At 35.7% G+C, this 21,105-nt stretch overlaps 1 protein-coding gene across 1 annotated transcript in view; it reads left to right on the forward strand.

The window, feature by feature from the left end:
- The window catches only part of myo1g (myosin IG), a 57,653-nt gene extending 37,068 nt beyond the window's left edge, over nucleotides 1-20,585 (forward strand). Inside the window, exons 20-22 of the mRNA XM_067426121.1 lie at nucleotides 2,835-2,948; nucleotides 5,789-5,946; nucleotides 18,824-20,585. Of these exons, the coding sequence (XP_067282222.1) occupies nucleotides 2,835-2,948; nucleotides 5,789-5,946; nucleotides 18,824-18,986 (435 nt within the window). The 3' untranslated portion in view covers nucleotides 18,987-20,585. The remainder of the gene's footprint in view (nucleotides 1-2,834; nucleotides 2,949-5,788; nucleotides 5,947-18,823) is intronic.
- The last annotated feature ends 520 nt before the right edge of the window (nucleotides 20,586-21,105 follow it).

Genomic DNA, 21,105 nt, shown 5'->3' on the forward strand with positions numbered 1-21,105 from the left:
TCTGTGTTTACTAGAAACTTTGTTTCTGTGTTTACTAGAAGCACGCAAGCGCAACTCGGCCGTCATTATGTTAAGCCCCGCCCACCGACTCTATACACAATGTGATTGGCCTAACCAGAGTTTGGCGTTTACAGCTCAGACCTGTATTGAGAGTTGCTAGATGACACTCGCGGCAGATTAGATTTGCTGCCGCTAGGATGCGTCTAGATTTCTAGGCTAATGTAATGTTGCTGCCTGAACATAAACAGTATCTGTAAAGTTACAGCGCTGAAAGTTCAATGCAAACGGTGATATTGTCTTTTAAATTAATGGCAGTTTATTGCCACATTAATTGCCACAAAAACGGCCGGTTTGGACTACAACAAACTTCTTCCCAGGTTGGTGACATCATTAACCGTTGCTCGTCACCGCAGATGAGACTTCTGCCTGTAATGGTAAGGGCCTTGTGCTTGGCACTTCAGCCAATAAAAATACATGAAACTACATTTGGCCATCTAGCCAATATAAGACCATTGCGTTTTTCGGAGGGATGGGCTTCCTAGAAGCAGGAAGCAAACGAGCCGTTCAAAGGACAGTGGAGACAGCTGTGTAGAATAAAGGTAAAATATAAGAAAAATACAGCGTTTTTAACAAAAAAGAAGGATTAGGACATGTATTACTGCGCCCCAAAAACGCAACCAAGCCTAGAAAAAAACCACGGAACCACCCCTTTAAGAGTAAACAGGACGTTTCTGAATGTTTGGTTAACGTAATGCCACTTTGATCTGTATTTATGTACTGGCAGGGTAACGTTAGTGCGAATGCTATGTGTTTACTGATTTATAAATTAGTTCATTGACAGATTAATGTTACACATAATGGCAATAAAAACTTTTTTTTCTGTTAATGTTGGTTTTTCAGTGATGCGCAACGTTATCTATGCAGTGTAATAACTGTTACAACACAAATTTTTTTTTACAGTAACAGACACCATTATAAACCAGCTACATTATTAAGCTTAGTGTTACCACGTCCAGGTTATTAATTATATTGAGAACGTCATACATAGAAAGCAAGCCGTAATTTAACTTACCCTGTAAACTTTAACTGCATTCATCATGAAGCGTGCAAGCATTTCATACTACACTCCCTTTTCATCTGGAAGGGAAGCAGGAACACAAATAGCTGGTATAGGTCCTTTATTCAGGAGCAGCTTCATAGCAAAACCTGCTTTATACTGACCCTCGGTTATAAAGCAGTCTGGTAAGAAATGCTTCGCGGTTCGCGTAGACATAAAAGCATTGACGAAAACAAAACTCAGCCACTGCGTCTTCAGCAGTACGGATTTAGGAACATCAAAATGACTGCTGTGTTCATTATTACACCCAAGAACAGAACACTACAATCGCTTAGGCGCCATTCTGCTTCAGCATCTCTACTTATACAATGGCGAACTGTGCTGATGACAGAGCTCGCTCAGGGTGGGTCTGAGGTGAAACGCTGCTGTCAATCAATAATCGTGGGAGGGTCGTCCGACCGTGTGACGTCACATGGTCGAACAGCTCGATTTGAGACAGGAAAACATATAAGGAGATTTAAAAAAAAAAAAACACTTGATGGATTTTTATCATTATAGGATGGTTGTGTACAGGCACTGCCAAACACATTTCCATAAAACCAGCTTGGAAAACTGCATGTACCATTATATGACCCCTTTAAACTTCCCCATACCACCACACCCCTCCCTAATTTTACCCGTATCCCAATTCTCAATATCAGAAAATGTGTTTTGCAATACAATATGAACACAATAAGTACATTGTACTTATTTAGTTAAGGCCACCTAATATAAAGTGGGACCACAGAGGGACCAAACAGTATTAATAAATACAATAAAATAACATCAGTCTAATAAAGAAAACAGCTAAATTAAGAAATAAAGTAAAATAACAGTAGTGCAAAGGGAGTAAGCAATGATGTTAGGAATTATTAATATAAAAGAACCTAAAATAACGAGAGTAAACAAGCAAAATTAGCAAATAAAACAATAGTGTGAATAGAATGAACAAGCAATCTTAGTAAATAAAATAAAAAAAGTGTGAACGGAGTAAAAAAATAATTTAAAATTACAACAGTATTATCAAATAAAATAAAATAGCAATAGTGCAAATGGAGTGAACAAGATATATTAGCAAATCAAGTAAAATAACAGTAGTGTCAATGGAGTACTAGCAATATTAGCAAATTAATAACAATGGTGCAAAAGGAGTTAAAAAAATAAGAGTGTGAAAAATGAGAATGTGAATGGAGTAAAAAAGTACAATAATACAAATAAGAAGTAAAAACAGTTATTAGACAAGTTATTAAAAAGGGGTAAACAAGACAAACATGTTTTTTGTCTCTCCATCTCTGTATTTCTTTCTCCCACACACACTCCCTCTTTCACCAAACTCCAAGTTACCAAGTCTCATTCACTTTCTCATTTCTCACTCATGAGCTCCTTTGAACATAGAACATCGTTGAGATCACAAGCACAGCAGAGTTCTCAATGTTTGACTGCCCTGAGCAAAGACCGTAAAATGCGCACTCTATCATAGCGCTGCAGTTATGGAGCTTGCTGCCAGTGGTCCAGTTTGTCTTTCTTTCCCAGCAAAACATAACCACACCACCAACCCAATTTCACTGGCTATTTTTAAAGGCAGGAACATGCTGTACCACAGTAGAGTAGTACATAAACCTACCAACAATTCTAATGCAAAATTGCACATTCATTTTAGAAAGCCCTAAATATTGTTGTTACAGCTAGTTTACACCAAATCTGATGTTTCTCTCTCCTGATCTCTCTTTTCCCCCAGCTCAACTGGTTCAACAACACAAAGGACAGAGCTCTACTCATCACTGACAAGCATATTTACAGACTGGAGCCCAAAAAACATTTTAAAGTGCAAAAGCGAATACCTCTGGATTCAGTAAGTATTTCACGCACATGGTGACCCATAATTTTCATGATGCAGAACTGCATTAATTATAACAGCAATGAACTGAAAAGAAGCCCCCAAAAGATAGCAGACACGTCTTGGAATCTATAATTGTCTCGGTTTGTTTTTGTTTTATGCAACCATGCAATATGGGTCAATGCATCTGTCTGCTGCAGTCACGCTTTCTCTTTGGTTTTTGCCTGATGTCTTTAGATTGTGGATTTTTGTTTACAACTACCAACTGGTCTCTTTTATTAGATGATGTCAGTTGGTTTAACAGGGTCATTCGCAAATTTCTGGCTGCGTCTGAGGGAATTCTGTGACCAGAACAGTCTGTGTGTGAGGTGTCTGACCTACATTCTGCCTACGTTCTCAGATGCAATACAGTGAGAGAGGGATTTGATCACACACTGCTGCACTGCAGTCTGAGCTCCCCTTCGCAATTGCATAGACTCAGACACGCACATATTAAACCTGCAATTTTATCCATATCTGTATGTTTTACACGTCTCTAGCAGGACCAGGCGTCTCGGGGAGATGGAGAGAAGCGATTGGGCAGTTGAGCAAGAGCTGCAGAACAAACTGCAGTATAATACTGAATCATGCCAATTATGCACACAAACGCTTTAACACATCATTTTCATGTCACAGCTGTTATTGTGATATTTACAGATTTAAATATACAAAAGATACCAGAATAACACCAGACAAAAATATTGAGACAAAATAGCAGTTTGTGTACTCAAAAACACGATTCCATTTCACACTATGTTCTAAAAATCTAAGATAATATATTTTGCATAATATATTTTAAATAATTGTCATGACTAATAAGCATGTTTATCCCCCACATTCTCATTACTGTAGTGTAATGTGTCTGGACATTTCACTTTTTTGTGTCTATTTCTCATTATTTTTTTACTGGTGATTCTCAATAAACACTTTGATGTATCAATCAACCAACCACATCCAATATAGTATATTGATGTAACTATAACAGTTTAAGCCAGGATAAATTAAAGGCACCTCAACAAATACTACCCAGTGTTATAGTATCATTAATATACTATCATTTTTTTAAATTAAAGCATGCATTGTGTTGGCATCAGGGTTAATGGCTTATTATGGCTTATTATGGCTTAAAAAGGTTATTAACAACAATTTAATTTATAAAATAAGCATTAACTGACAGATCATAAAATGACAGATACGCTGTACCGATTCTTTCCTAAAACATCCAAGCTCGTGCTTTCTTTTGATTTTGAACTGCAATGTGACAGACATGTCCTGACAGCCTTTATGAGATTTACTCTATTATAATCTCACAGCCCTGCACCTAATGGCTCACCATCCAGATGCATATTATGAACTTTCCCAACCCTCTCCGGTCAAACCAGACCACACTGGATGGGTTCAGGCAGTCCCAGACAAGGATATTGTTTTGTGACAGCCCAGTACATTGTGGTTTTAATCTCATTTCACCATAGACTGCCGCACAAGGACTGATGCACGGCACAGGGCCTGATTTATATTCTAGAGCAGCAGACACAGACAAGGCAACCTTACGGCCTATTCAGACTTATAGTAATAACTGTAACTATATAAGTGTCTACAACAGTGAACAATAACACTCTGTTTATTATAAGCTTGTCATCTGTCTCTATAAATGCTTGAGCGCTTAAATTTGGGTGGATTCTGATTGGCTGTAAATGTTTTATCGTTTGTTAAATGTTAAATCGTTTTTATAGAATAAGAAAGATAATAATAAGAATAATAATATATTTTATTTATAACACACTTTTCATTCCAAAGAATCTCAAAGTGCAAAAATAGATACTATATATTCTAATAGAATAAGAATGAAACTATAGTATAGTCAAAATTGTTATCGTTAGAGTTACCATCTTTGGTGTGAATGGGCCTTTTTTATGAATTTGTCCAAATAATCAGTCATTTTCAACTATATATATATATATATATATATATATATATATATATATATATATATATATATATATATATATATATATATATATGTAGTGTAGTGTTTGCTGGACCACACTCATTTCTCAAAATCTCAGACAGCAAAGTCAGCTGCACGTACCACAGGGCACAAAGTGATTTAACCTGTGTGAGTGTGTATGCACACGTTTGTGTGTGCTAGTGTGTGTTCATCTGAGTTGCAGTAAAGAGGCTTAGCGCTGCCTGATCACTCTCTTCCTTTCAGGCACAGCGATGACGCACCTACTGCTGTTTATAACCGTTCACGTTCATGCACACTTACAAACACACACTAGCCCTTAATGAACCTTATGCACACACATACATGCAAACACACCTTAAAATATGTCTGGGTGGGAAATATTGAAGAGCTTTAAATAGCCAGTAGGATTTAGTTCATTTACAGTCTCAAAAAATCTAAATAAAAACAAGGTTTTATTCTCAGAGTCATGTGTGTGTACCCAACAGGCACACTCAGTTTTCTGACGCACAGCTTCAATGGGTCACACTTTTTGAGTAATTGAAACAATGAAGTCATTCATTCACGATTATTTCCAGCATATTACTCATTCTCAAGGTTACTGAGTCAATCATGTGCTAAGGCACAGGAAGTGATTGTGTTTTGAATAAGCATTTTAATCTGGGATTCCAAAGGCAAAGGTTGACTAAACGCCAGTAGTTGGTGGACAAATAGATCTTTTGGACACAGGCAAGATGGATTTATTGGACACAAATGCTTTGGCTTAATTGTGCACCAACACATGCTATGCAACGTGTTAATATCTGTTCATTTGTTTGTTTAGCTGTTTACACTTTTTTTAAACCCACAGGTGGTTGGTGTAAGCGTAACAAGTGGCAGTGACCAGATGGTGGCGCTACATACTGCCTCTCAGGATGACTTTCTAGTGCACCTGCAGAGGGGTCAGCTGAACCCAAATCAAGACCGCGTTGGGGAGTTGGTGGGCGCCCTTACAGACCACTTTACACGGTAAGCGTCCATGCCGGTAGTCTCCAGCTTGCACATTTTGCAAGTGATGTGCAAGTCTTTCTGCTACTAATGCAAGCATCATTATTACATTGCTTATTCTTATTGTTTAGGATTTACACAGCCCTTAGAATTAGGGCCAAATCACATGCATATTTTTTATCCAAATCTCCTAATTTATTCAAAACTACATTAACAATGCAATTCATACAAACAGATTCTCAAATATACAACTTCTATGATGAACATGTTTTTAATTTGGGAATTAAAATTATATTTTTCTTTTTTTTGAAGATATAAAGTCTAAATTGGTGGTACTAAAACTCCATTTTCATAAAGAAAAAGCATTAAAATAATGAAAATTTTTGAGTAAAACCCTTATAAAGTAGTATAATTTATGCTATTTGTTAAAATATTATATATATAAATTATACTACTTTATAAGTGTAAGGTTTTGTTTGTTTGTTTTTTGTTTTTGATTTTTCAAAAAATGTGAAATGTTTTCTGTGATGGGTAGGTTTAGGGGTGGGGGGAATAAAATATACAGTTTGAACAGTATAAAAACCATTACGCCTATGGAGAGTCCCCATAAACCACATATACGTGTGTGTGTTTGTGTATGTGTGTGGCAGGTGTGGGGGGTGTGTAAGTCAGTGGGTGTCTGCAATCACTGCTCCTGCACGTCTGCTTAAAAACTCATTGTAATGCCATCTGTGAGTCAATGCAAGGGGTCATGCCCCCTTCACGACATCATCAAAAGCAGACGTCAGAGGGGCCTGTGGAAGTGTGGAGGAAGGCAAATAGTGTGTGAGCATGTGTGTGTGGGGGTGGGCAGGAGAACAGATGACAACACACACACACACGTGCGTTTCATTCTATCACCACTCGCTAAGACCACAGCAGAGATTCAGGCCCCAGTACGGCTTTCATTGCTTTAAAAAATATTTCGGATTTTTCCATTTTCATAAAGGTCATAAGAATAAGGAGAATATTAAGACAAGATGACGAACATTTTAAAGTGTATGTGAGGTTTCAGTTGAACAGATGTAAAAATAACCTTTTTCCTGCCCTAAACAGAAGGTGGCCATAATTTTGCCAAGTAGGTCATGTTCCTGGATCAGCATGTCTTGTTGGTCCTGGAACAACATTCCTCCAAAACTAGCACAGTCCAACCCAATGTATAACCAGATTAAAAAAAGGATATTATTCAAATAATAAGTGGTGAAGTGCATTTGTTTAAAAGGACCCACAAGCACTGACATTGTGTCTTCACTGTAAAAAAATATCCTGTTAATTTTATGGTAAAAAAAAAAAAAAAGAAACCTTCCTGGCAGCTTCGGTTGCCAGAAATTCACCCCCAAAAAATACAAAGACAATATTAAAAGTATTACAAAACTTCCAAACTCTGATTTGCACCTTAATATTTATTGATAAAAAACGTAAAAATACAGGTGGTACAATTGAAAACTTCATGATGAATAACAGAACACACAAAGACAAAAAACCATCAGGGTACAAAATAATGCAATAAACATTCACTAAAAACAGAAATTATGAAACAAAATGCCCTAATTTACATTACTGATAACAAAAATTAGTACCGCTTTTAAAATAATATTTATGTGATGTCATGCATGGACTTCTAGGAATGTCCTTTCACAGTAGATGAAATGACAATTCATAGTTTTTACTTAACCACATATTTCACAGTATTTTACAGTAAAATTAAATTTCATGCACATTACCATTTACATATTTTATTACATATTTCTTGTTTTTCACTACATATATGGTAAGGTAATTTACACTTAACCAATTAATAGGTTTCCACTGTAGTCTTTTTCAAAAAGACTACAGTAGAATGTTACACAATTAACATCCTAATGTAATTTTACTTGTTCATGTAATCATTGAGTGAGATGAAGGTACTCATTATTTACCTTCACAGTACCCCACAAACTACTTAATAACCATTATACAATATTTAATGTATTATATATGAATTGAAATGAAAATTAATGGAGGAAATTGTGAGTCAGAGTGTTGAAGAAATCTCAGATGATTTGTCACAAGAGTGACAATAAACTTGCTTTGTGATTGACAGGATTAGATGAAACTCAACTCAATTTTAAGAGAACAGACAAATTCTCTAAGACCTGTAGGATTAATATAGGCAAACTGGCATGTCTTGATAAATGTATGAACTTTAGAAAAGCTTCAAAAAGTATTTAACCCAACCTTTTAATCAACTGGTCTAAGGGGAATTTTTAGTGGATGTAGGAAGTCAAGTTCACACAAGTGTCCTATCAGAGTAGCCACAGGTGTAGAGAATCACATTATCTATGAAAATCATCCACTAAAGACAGCCATGAAGTCTTATTTATTTCTATATAATTTCTTAAATGTCATAAATAAATAAAAAATCCATTTTATGAAATGTTTTACTAAAAATGTTTTTGCTTGTGCTGTTATTCAGGCGCATAACAGCATTCTTCTCAATTTTGTTCATTCTGATCAAGCCTCTCTTATGATCTGGGATTTCATTTTTAAATATTTTATGATTTTACTAATGATTCCACATTCTACTTTGCCTGCTTGTTGAGAGTTCTTGTCTGCATCTCAATTTAAACAGTAATTCATTTGTGTTATGATGCCTTTCTTTAAACTCTGTGACCTTACTTCTGGGTCATGCACCCTCACCTGGCTTAAGCATTAAGCAGTCAACATTATGACTCTGCATTTGTGTTTGGTTTGTGGAAAGGTAATGCCAGCCTGTGTGTGTGTGTGTTGGGTAGTTTAAACCCTACTCTGGCCATCTGCTGAGACAGCTGTATGTGTGTGTGTGTTGGTAACGTTTGGCCATAGGCAGTGTTGGGTTAGATCTTAAGAGCTTTTTGTAGCTCTGGCATGTGAGACTATGAGAGCTTCTGGAGCCAAAGGGGTTAGCAGAGATTGTTTGTCATCTTAATTATCCTTTAAAAATGACCCGTTGTGATTTTTATTTTCCCTAAATAGATCAACTTTAACAAGCAGTATAGTAGGGTTACAGAAATGGTGACCAGAAATCGACCAGAAATCGAAGTGGCAGATGATGATGACGTGTTTCGTCATATAGCCTCGGCAAGAGGAGAGTCATAAATATTATAAATAATTATTATATTGATAATAAAGAGAAAAAAAGAGAAAAACGAGAAAAGGCATTGCTAAAGGCTTAAAAGCTGATCCCAGGTTTAATCAATCCAGTCTAACAGCAAATTATGGGGAAAATAATGCCCCCCCCCCAATATTTTCCCCATAATTTGCAGTTAGACTGAATTGATTAAACCTGGGATCAGCTTTATAGCCTTTAGCACTGCCTTTTCTCTTTACTAACAAGCTGGTGCTGAATCAGGGGCCATGTTAAGACTGTCTTACGAACTAATTTGACACACTAACAATTAGTCAAGAGGTTCTTTAAAAAGTTAAGAACAGTCTTGAAGGGAAAAAAAATGATTTTCCATTGGTAGGTCGATGTGACTTTCATTAGATACATTTATGTTACAGAAGAAAACTTTCATATTTTATCAGAACTGTTTCATTGTTTTCTGCATCTACAAGACCATGATATATGCATTTAAACGTCCTCTTTTCTCCTCATTTCTTCACATGAAATTGCTGTTGATTACAGTACGGTTAATTAAGGGGATGTGTGTTAAAACTTACTCCCCTATACTTCTGTATGTTGACTATAATAAGTCGAATAACATTTATCGAATAATGTAAACCTATTAATTATTTAATTTTATTAGCAGTTTTTAAAATTGGCAACCTCACATTTAAAAGGATTGCGGTCTGTACGAATTTTTTGTTTTCGATATTATTATTATTATTATTACAAAAAATGATTTTATCTTTTGTAACACTGTGAATCTTCACTATCACTTTTGATCAGTTTGACATCCTTGCTGAATAAAAGTATTAATTAAAAAAAAATCTTCAACTGACCCCAAACTTTTTAATGTTGGTGTAGATGACCTGTCTTCTAAAAACCATTTGTTCTATGTTTTTTATGTGCTTGAGTATGTTCAGCACTGCACTGTAAAAAAAATATTTAGGAAAAAGTTACCTGGTTGCCTTAAAATTTTGAGTTAATACAATGAACATTTTTTTGAGATTCGACAACCTTCATTAAAATATTATTAAAAGATTTTGTAAGCATATTGGGTAATTGTGTGTGTTTTATTTCTGATGACGCAGTGAAACATGCCAAATAGTGCTATTTTCATGATTTATCACATTTTTTATGTGGTTCAGATACAATAATATTTTGAGTTTCTATTTATTAAACAAATTTACTTCATTGTATCAACTCAAATTTTTTATTTCAATAAACTCAAAATTTTAAGGCAGCCAGGTTACTTACTTTAAGTTAAACCAACAAAAACCAACAATTTTTTTTTACACTGTGTGTATGGAAGTGTGTGTTTGTGCCACTCGGCAGGACTAACTGAGATTGTTTGTGTTTGTGCCATCTGCAGACATTATGACCAGAATAATCAGCTCTATTGTTGCCATGGGTGACATCATCCCAGTTGGGTGTGTGTAGTGCTCTCCCATAGGAAGGAAGAGCCTGTTGCGTAATCCTCCACTGGTGTGATGCTGTGTATCAATAAGGGAACTATCTTCTCAGAGTTGATGAGCAGCTTATCTCGTCCTTCATTCCCAAGATGTGCCTTTAGTGTCGCAGAGGCTTAATCTGGTTAAAAGTAATCTACGTGATGAACTATATGATTTATATAACCGTTACACAAGGTGTTGCTGTATTAAATAATTCCAGGATAAATTCCATCCTCAAGTTATCTAATACATTTTAAAATCCATCAGTGTAGTACTATGATTCACATAATAACAAAGCATTGCACTTAATGCCGATGAGAGAGTCAGTAGGGCAGCAATAGTTTGAGTGGATTTAAAGGGATAATTCATCTAAAAATGAAAATTATCATTATTAACTCACTCTCATGTCGTTCTGAACCTTTATGTCTTATATTGTAATGTTGCTTTTTTCATGCAATGAAGCATAGAGCAACTATAAGTTGTTAAACTTTAAAAAGGACTGAAAAAAAAGAAGTCAATGTGACTTGTACACTTCTGAAAGCCATATGATATGTTATAAGCCATATGAGCCATATTATGTTTTATGTGTGTGTGTGTGTGTGTGTGTGTATATATATATATATATATATATATACAGTACAGGCCAAACACATTACTATTTGTAATGTTTTTGAAAGAAGTTTCTTCTGCTCATCTAGCCTGAATTTATTTGATCAATTTATTATACTTTCAATGCACATTTATTTCTGTGATGCAAAGCTGAATTTTCAGTATCATTTCTCCAGTCTTGAGTGTCACCTGATCCTTCAGATATCATTCTAATATGATGATTCATTTTCAAAGTAGGAAATAATTCTGCTGCTTAATATTTTTTCATAACCTGTGATACTTTTTATGATACTTTGATGAATAAAAAATAAAAAAAAGACGCAAATGTTTAAAATAGAAATCTTTTGTAGCAACAATATACACTAATGGTCAGTAATTTGGGGTCTGACATTTTTTTATTTGAAAACCAAATATTTTAAATTGTAATAATATATCACAATATTGAAAAAAAAAAAAAAAAAAAAAAAAAATATATATATATATATATATATATATATATATATATATATATATATATATATATATATATTGTCTTATTACTATTGTCATTTAAAATGCAATTTAAACATAATATAAATTTGCTGTGCTTGTTTCTAGGGCTGCGTAATTTGGCTAAAATAATTATTTTAAAATAATTAAGAAATTAATCAATAAAAGTCCCTAAATAAAACCAAAATATTACTATTGTAAAAACTGCAGTGAGCCATTAGAGCTTGTCTTTTCTTGATATGTGCTTCTCATTACAAGTTTGGGAAGAGTATTAGTGCATGTTGCATCCCCAGGCATGTTATAGGTTATATATAAAGCCTTGGTGCTTCCCAATTCGCATACCATATCCGTCCTTAATAATATTCGAAAATAGAACTAGTATGACCCAAATTGTAGTATTTTGAAATAAGAATTCCAAAGATACCCGGATGGTCTACTATTTCTGGTCACACAGCGCATATATTTGTTTAGTTAACCCTTTCGCACATACCATCACACCGGTGTGATTAGAACGTTCAGTGCTTCACATGATCAACCGCTAAATTCGAATGTGCTTTTGCGCATTGGCTGGCGCTTAGGCAGAGAAAGATGTGCTTAGCTCTTGTTATATCACAACGATTCCGTTTTCAAATGGTATATTGTATATTGTTCCTCGCATAAAATCAAACTGAATTTTACCTTTAATAATTTTTTGTTGACAATGATGTAGCCATTTATTACATCAGATCAGCTTGCAATTTGACCCAGCAGTTTAGTCTGATTTCCCCCTCTCACACTCAGTAAAACAGCCTGTTTTTCCACACCTCTGTGGGACGCAGATGCTGCTGTTACCCCGACGATAGTTGCCAAGCAGCTGAGGAAGTGCTAATTAGGGTTGCAGGAGAGATGATGGGGAGTAGTGGAGATGGAGGAGTGTGTCTATGTGCAATTGTGTATGTGGCTGAGTGTGTTTTAAGTGGGCTTTAATCTGTGGACTTGTAATGGTCCCTTCTGGTGTCTTATGGCTGCTGTGGTTTGTTATAGGTCCCAAAAGGCTTTTAGTTTGTGCATACAAAGAGCTGCATTAAAGAAAAAAAACACAAGCTGTTTTGCACTTCATTTTGCTGTAATAAGTAGAATTGTATGCAGTAGATTTGTAACTATGTCTTGTCATAATTACATACTGTATTGCTGGTTGTAATTGAATATTCTGTCATTTGCTGTTAGTATAGACTACCATTCAAGCATTTGGAGTCAGTAAGATTTCGTTTTACATAAATTAATGCTTTTATTCAACAAATGTGCATTAAATTGATCAAAAGTGATCATTTATGCAACAACAACAAAAAAAACTATTTCAAATAATTGTTTTGAACTTTCTATTATTTAAATAATTATTAAAATACAAAAAAAGTATCACGGTTTCCACAAAAAAATATTAAGCAGCACAACATTGATAAAAAGAAGAAGTGTCTTTTAGAATAATTTCTGAAGGATCATGTGACTAAAGGTTGGAGAAATTAATAAATTATATTTTTTAATGCATTAAAATAGAAAAATAATGATTTAGTAGTCTCCTATTATTCAACAAATGTTATTCAACTTATTCAGTTAGTCTGAAAAACTGAAAGAGGAGCAGAATTTGACATTAGAAAAATTGTTGCTAAAAAGATGTGGTTTTGTATTGCTCTAATCTAAGATTTGGGCTCAAACTAGCCTGATATTTTCCTCTGTTTCAGTTATTGAAAACCTGTAATTATTTCAGGTCCTTTCATTCTCTCTATCAGTCATATGTGCCCCGTAGTTTTTTTGTCTCTATCTATCTACCACCTTTTGTCTCTCTGAGAGAGTTTGTCACTTCTGTCTCGTTGTTGACAGATGTGCATTCTCAGCTCCTGTCCTGAGAGCCTTTGCTTTTGGGGAAAATGGCTGACAGTTTGAGAGAGGGCGAAGGAAGTGGTGATGTGTTAGGGATGAATGCCTGAGGTGAGAATGATTTTAGAAGCAACGAAGATGCAGAAGTTTGTTTAGGTCAGGATGAAACTGAATGGACGAGGAAAATAAGTGAAAATTCAATTTTTTTATTCCATCAAAGTAAAATAAGTGAGAATAAGTGAGTAAAAGTCATGGTGAGCCTTCACCAACAAGCATTTTTGTATATTAATTTTATTATATTTACACTACTGTTCAAAAGTTTGGCATTGGTAACATTTTTCAATATTTTTGAAAGAAGTCTCTTATGCTTACGAGGCTGCATTTATTTGATTATACATACAGTAAAAACTGTAAAATATTATTGTGATTTAAAATAACGTTTGAAATATTAATTAATTTGAATATATTTTAAAAACGAATGTATTCCTGAAATGGCAAAGCTGATTTTTTTGTGGAAACTAATACTTTTTTTAGGGATTCTTTCAAAAATAGAAAGTATTTATTTGAAATATTGAACATGTTATTATGGTTATGTTTGATCAATTTAATGTGCCTTGGTGAAAAAAGGGTTAATTTCAATATTCACTGTTCAAATCACTAATCCTAATAATTATGACCAATAGTAAAGTGATCAAAAAAACGGATCTGCTTCCTATATAAATCAAGTGTCACATCTCCTCTTTTCTCCTCTTTATTCTCATATATGGAATTGCAAATATGGAACTAAATGCAAAATTTAACATTGCATCTTTATGGGAACGTTGTTACTTTGCTACGTTGCTTTTGCTGGTGTTGTACTCAACAGGCCATTAGGAGGAGACTGCAAACAAATGCACACAGTCAGAGCCCATGGGGGCCCAAACTCATGGTGTGATAGTAAACAAAAAGTATGCGCAGTGACAGCCGAGCCCCGGGGACGCAGACTGTCGTGGTTGCATATGTATTCTTGAGTTGGTTTCGACTCTTAGGGTCGGGCTTGCAGGAATAACGGATCTGGAAATGACTAGAATGTGTAAAGGAGTGTTTTTTCAGGCATGGCCCAATATAGAGTTGTCAATGATTCACTATAATGGACATGGAGATGTAAAGTCATGTGATGGAAACAGAAACGCTGAATAAAAAAAGAAGGTTTACATAGAGGAAGGAAGGCGGGGCACACAAGATTCATACGGAGTTGCTGCTGCGTCCCAGTTCTGTCGTATGGTTTCCATGGCAATAAATAATGCAGCCCAACTGCATCATCTTCTCATTGGTTGGGACGCCATGTCCCTGGAAAAACAGGTCAACTCAAACCGCATCATTTCAGAAACCTACACCTCCCAAAGTTTTTAGGGGAATTGCGAAAAAGAACTGCATCACTTGCCCAACTGGTCTAAGACAATAGTAACCGACTCGCTAAGGAATAGTTCACTTAAAATTTATATTCAATCATTTTCTACCACATTCCAATTTCCAACCCAATATGTTGTTCTTTGTTTATAGAGCATACAATTTGAAATTTTAAGTTTTGGTTACCTGGACTTACCTGGACAGAAACCTCCAAGGTATCATTAAAAATATCTTAATTTGTGTTTCGAAGATTAACCAGTCCTAAGGGTTTGGAAAAACATAAAGGTGAGTAAAAGCTGACAGAATTTCCATTTTTGCCTGAACTATCTGGTCCAGATCTGGGAAATTAGCGTAATTCCGTAATCCCATAAAAGTGCTGATGGGAGTTGAAAGTTCTGCAAGTGATCTACTGACCTACCGAGCAAATGAAAGAACAGAGACGCAGTGTGTATTATTAATGTAATCCGGACGTACTATATTCACCATGTTGTCATTATCATGTGACTTATCAGCTTCAGTTGCGTCGCTTCACTGTCCTTCACAACTCTTCTCCCGTGGCCTCATGGGATAGTAAAATGTCCACCACGTCGGAGGTAGCAGATCATCTGGGTACTTTTTACCTACTCTTTAATGAGTACTGTGAATTCAGACATACTACTTTTTGTCACTGTTTTTTGCCTACCATATAATTGAAAGGTATGTGATTTAGATGTAGCCATGCTTTTTTTATCTCAATGTTAAATAATGGCGCAAATACCAGTAAATTGACTGCCGCCAAACACATTAGTAAATCATTTTGCTTGATTTATTTAAAAACGCTCCTCACATAAATGTTACATCTGAAAGGGAAACTCCTACAAGGTTAGTTGCAAAAATAACTGCATCCATACCCTTTCATAGCTCATTTTTCACTGTACATCTTTAGTGAATCCTGACAGTAGTTTTTCAACACTAGAGGGTTTTCGCTGGCACAAGCTGTTAGTTAATCTAGCCCTATGCCTCTTTATACAGCTTTTCTATACAAACAAAGCTTTTCTTCATGACAGAATGATGGCATATGATATATTGTTTTCATTTTGGGGGTGGGGGTAAACCAATCCTTTAATTTCAATATGAACATGGATCCATAGCAGTTAATGCTCTCCAGTTCCTGGTTTCATGACCTTCTTTTGGTGAGTTGGTGAATCAGCAGGTCAGTGGGTTGATGGGTGGGTGCGGACCATGGCTTTGAGCCCTTATGGGAACAGCTGAGTGGAAAGGGAACAAGAGAAGTGAGAAGTTGCATGACCCACAACCAGCTTTTCTCATGGCAGACTGCCGTCCACCTGTTTGAGGGCTTAATGGGGAACGTTTGATTTAGTTCTCTGCATGGTTTCCGGTTGGTAGGAAAGGAAAACCTGGCAAAAAGGAAAAATACCATCTGATTCTGCTCCATGCTATAGTAGGTGGCCAACCAGGAATAAGAAAATGACCAAAAACTAAATATAATAATTTTTAAAGGAAGCGTGTCATGGAAAATATGATTTTTTAAAAATATTTTGAAAGAAATTATTCATCAAATTGAACAGCAGTTCAAACTATACCAGTAGACATAGGATATCAGAGGTCATGTACTTATAGAAGTCTTGGACAGTATAGTGGAAAAAATGTTATGCTACATAAGTGTGTAATATGGCCACTTTATAATTTACTATATTAAATTGATGTGCATTTATGTACCGTTTCATTTGTGATTAATAGAAAACGTCATAAAAAAGACTTTGGACCCTATCATACACCTGGCACGTCGCAATTTTTTTTTTGTGCTAGTTTCAGCCTGAAACAGTTATCATTTCTGTTCAGCACCATGTTGTTTAAATAGCGAATGCACTCGTGCCCGTTGAGCGTGCTGGTCTGAAAACTCGGTGTGTTCAGGTTTATTGTTGGCATGTTGCTATTTTGAGGCAACTGAAAATGACTGCTTGATTGACTTTAATTGATTGATTCATTCATTCATTACATTTATATAGCACTTTTCTAGACACTCAAAGGGCTTTACATATTGAAGGGGGAATCTCCTCAACCACCACCAATGTGCAGCATCCACCTGGATGATGCGACGGCAGCCATATTGCGCCACAACGCTCACCACACACCGGCTGATTGGCGTAATTGCCACTTTAGACGCAATTGTTTTGAGGGTTTCTTAGTGTGTTAGTAATATGCACCTATAGGCTTGTACACAACGTATATACACCCCGCTTATTACACACATAGGGACACGCAGCAGCAATCAAACATTTTTGAAAATAAAAAATATACATTTGAATAATTCCTGTCTGGAGAAGCGTTCAGTCTTCCATGTAGATAGCGAATCTGCCATGGTGCAAACGCAACTGGCTTTTAAAGGAAATGGGAGATGAGACTCTGATTGGTTTATTGCACGATACACCTAAAACACACCCATGACTCATTAAGAGGCATCAACCCCTTTTGGACCATGTGCCTGGCGCAACCATTTTTTCTGGAGTTAAACTAGCAAAAGTGGATTCGGACACGCCCTAAGTCTACCTGCGCCATGCACTTCAATTCATGCGCTCAGATCGTTAAAATAGGACCCTTTGTGGGCCATAGTTGTCTTTTCACTCTGAGAGTTGGTGATCATTTTTAAATACTCAGAGGAAGTGAGAGAACTGTGCATTTAGGGAACAGGGACAGGATCAGACAGCGGAGGTGTCCCTTTTCATCTGTTCTGTCCTACATAGAACATTATTTTTGACTTCATCAAATAGGACTTTTTGAGCCCCAGTTTAGTGCTTCTGAACCACTTATATAATAGACTGATAAATCCTAGATGTGCTCAAAACAATGTTTTATGTGTAATTAGCTACAATACACTTAAGTTGTTCTTTTCCTTTTTTATGTATTTTATATATATATATATTATATTATATATATATATATATATATATATATATACATATTTTTTTTTTTTTTTTTTTTTTTTTTTTCATAGAGCATACGAAATTAGTTCTACAATCAAAAGTGAACCAGCATAATTAAATAAATATATTAAAAAAATTTCCCCTAACCCCAAGTATTACATATGACAATTAGGTTTTAAACTGTTACATTACCATTCAAAAGGTTGGGTTTTTTGAATGGTAGAGTCAAAAAAAAGATTTTTAACCAATGGTTTTGACTCTTATGCTCACCAATGCTTGAATTTATTTAGTCAAAAAAGCAGTACATTTTGTAATATTGTGATATATTTACATTAACTGTGAGGGGGTGATTCATTTAATAACTCATTCATTTACATTATATAAAGCCTTAAAGTTCTGCATAATTAAGGGCGTGGCCACTTTGAGTGACAGATGGATAGTCATTTATACGCCGTCTGTTAGTCATTGGGTCACCTCAGCTCTGCACATGTCCCGCCTCTTTGCCCATTTTCTGTTATCTGGGCGTGTCACACGCAATGATGTGCTGGCAAGATGGCAACAGCCAGCTCCTCTCTACTTTACGCTTCAGAACTGCTCTTCGGAATCCTATGGGTGACGTCACGGACACTACGTCCATATTTTTGGACGTAGTGTCCGTGATGTCCTCCCTCCCCCCCCCCCCCCCCCATTTTAAGCATTTTATCACAAATAACGGAAACTTCTGTGTTTGGTGGGGAAAGAGTTAATGTGGTGTAAACTCTGGTCACTTAATGTGGTGACTGACTCCGTACCGCTGTGTAACATATAACACTCAACCCATAATAAAGCTCCCACATTGGATTCTCATCATGAACCACTAAAAAATCAACCAGAAACACAACTGACAAGAGTGCAAAGCAGTGCCTGCTTTTTATAGGCCACATGGAGTTGTGAGAGCCGTCAAAAGCTATTTTGGGGATGAATTCAGCAGTATTGTCAAGAATCAAGAGTAATTATGTAATGTCATCTGTCTATTCCAGAGTGAAGAACAGTCCTCTGCCAGTGAAGGTGTGCACCTCAGCAGTCCAGGTACATATGGGCGGCAAACCTAAGAGTATCACCGTAGAGACCAAACCCGGCCAGTCCATCGCAGACTTCAAGAAGAGTCGAACAGGATTCACCTTACTGCTGCCCCATCAGTAAAGCCAAGGCTTCACAGGACATGACATAAAACAAGTTTTTACCCATTCAGTCTGAAATGGGGCCATCACTTTTAGAGATGTGGGATAGTTTAGTAAGCCTGGTGGAAGTGGAAGAGAATGTCTTATTTTCTCACCATTTTAAGCAACGCACCTTGTTGTTTTAATAGAGTGCTGCAGTGACGTATATCACCCTGGTTCCCTCAGAGGAAAAACTCCATTAGGACTTTTTCCATTGGCTTTTGAAAAATAGGTTTATGATTCTTGCTCATTTTATCATCGTGATGATCTTTATCTACTAACACAAGCTTTATGAATTTTGAAGCCTAAATGCAATCGGCAGTTGAAAAAGCTAAATGTAGTGTATAAAGGAACTGATCTACTTTATGCTATAGAATAAAACGTGAAAATGTCTTGAGCTTGTGTTCACCACAGACATTTAACCAAAAACCAATTCAAAACCCCATTGACTTCAGGACCATAGAACCTGGAGTGCTAAAATGTTTACAGTTTTGGCCTAAAAAAAAATCATCCAGTCTCTGTGGCACCCTATTAAACAGAAGAAACATCTAAATGAAGTAGTGTTAGTGTGTAGATCATGTGGTTGAAAAGACAATACGTGGCATAAACCACTGTGCTGATCTGTTATTCTGCAGTCCCTCCTCTATTTTTATTTTTGCACATGAATTAGCTGCAAAGTGTCGTGGCATGTTTTTTGTTTTAATTGTGTTGGATCATGTAATAATGCTATTTTACTATTTATGTACATTTCAGAGGGAACATTCTATTGATATGCCCTTTGCACTTTTCATAACATGTAGAGTATATATGTTTAGGTTTATTTTGATTTTATTATTTTTTCTCAGGGACAGGGTATACATTTTAATAGTGGAGATGTAACCAAGAGTATTTTTTGTGTTGGTACTTTGAGTTTGAGGGTACACAGAAGTTTTTAACCAAGGTCTACAACACCTCAGATTGTATAATTGTTACTGCACTGTAGTAGTAATGTATACACAGTGTTTTAACGCTTATTCAAATCTGTCAGATATACTATTTAAACTACACTGTAATCAACTCATTTGAGGGTCTTACGATATTGTTATATTAAATGTTACACAATGGTTGTGTTTTTTTGGATTTGCTGATATTGGGGTGTGGGGGTTATGCAAAAAGAGGTTTGTGTGAGGGTTACAGTGTGTGTATGGCTTGGGGGATATATAATATGGTGTGTGTGTGTGTGTGCGTGTGTGTGTGTGTGTGCGCACATGCACGCACCTCAGTTCTGAAGATTATCAATAGTGACAGGTTGCCTTACTGTCGCTGTTTTTTTATTTCCTGCTTTCCACTCCCCTGCTGCGAGCAACTTTCATCCATTCTGACACCCTTGTGTTTTCATTTTTTGTCTTTGAATTTTTTTTTTTTACGTTACTCTGCATTTACATGTCTGTTTTTTGACACTGAACTCTGTTTCTTTCTCAATGTGTCATGAGCATCACTGGTTATTGAATGTCTAAAAATATCTATATATTATTTATATATATACTTTACTCAGAATGCAACGGCGTTCTGTTCTACATCTAAAATAAATAAATTAACAGTTTTCTTTGTAATTAGTATACATGCCTTCATTTTAATTTAGACATTGCCTGGAATATTACTTTTGTAAAATAATTGAATTAAAGTAAGCTTTTAAGTGAATTGCAAGACCATTTAATTCCAGTTGTAAAAAAGAAATGGTGAAAGCAATTACAGCACAAATATAAGTGTAGATGCATTTTAACCTATGAATTAACCAAGCACAGACATTTTATCTACAGTAATTGTGCATGATTTTTAGCTGTCTTTTATACTGCTATGTGTTTTCAGTGAGTATAGCTCTTATATACACTCCAAAGCCTGATGTAAAAGAACTTTAGAACTTTATGAAATAGAACTTTAACTTAGTTTTTCAGGAAAACTAGTGCCAATGATCAATCCACTAATGTAAAGTTCTTGATGAAAGTATGTGGTTATGCCGCTCCAAAGAACTACTAAGAAAATTAGAAAATTAAAATAAGAAACTCAAAACCAGTGTAAATCAGGAACGTCTGCAAATAAAGCAAAAGGGTCTTAGGGGCTTT

Source organism: Pseudorasbora parva, chromosome 19 (genome assembly GCF_024679245.1).
Source record: "Pseudorasbora parva isolate DD20220531a chromosome 19, ASM2467924v1, whole genome shotgun sequence".
NCBI lineage: Eukaryota > Metazoa > Chordata > Actinopteri > Cypriniformes > Gobionidae > Pseudorasbora > Pseudorasbora parva.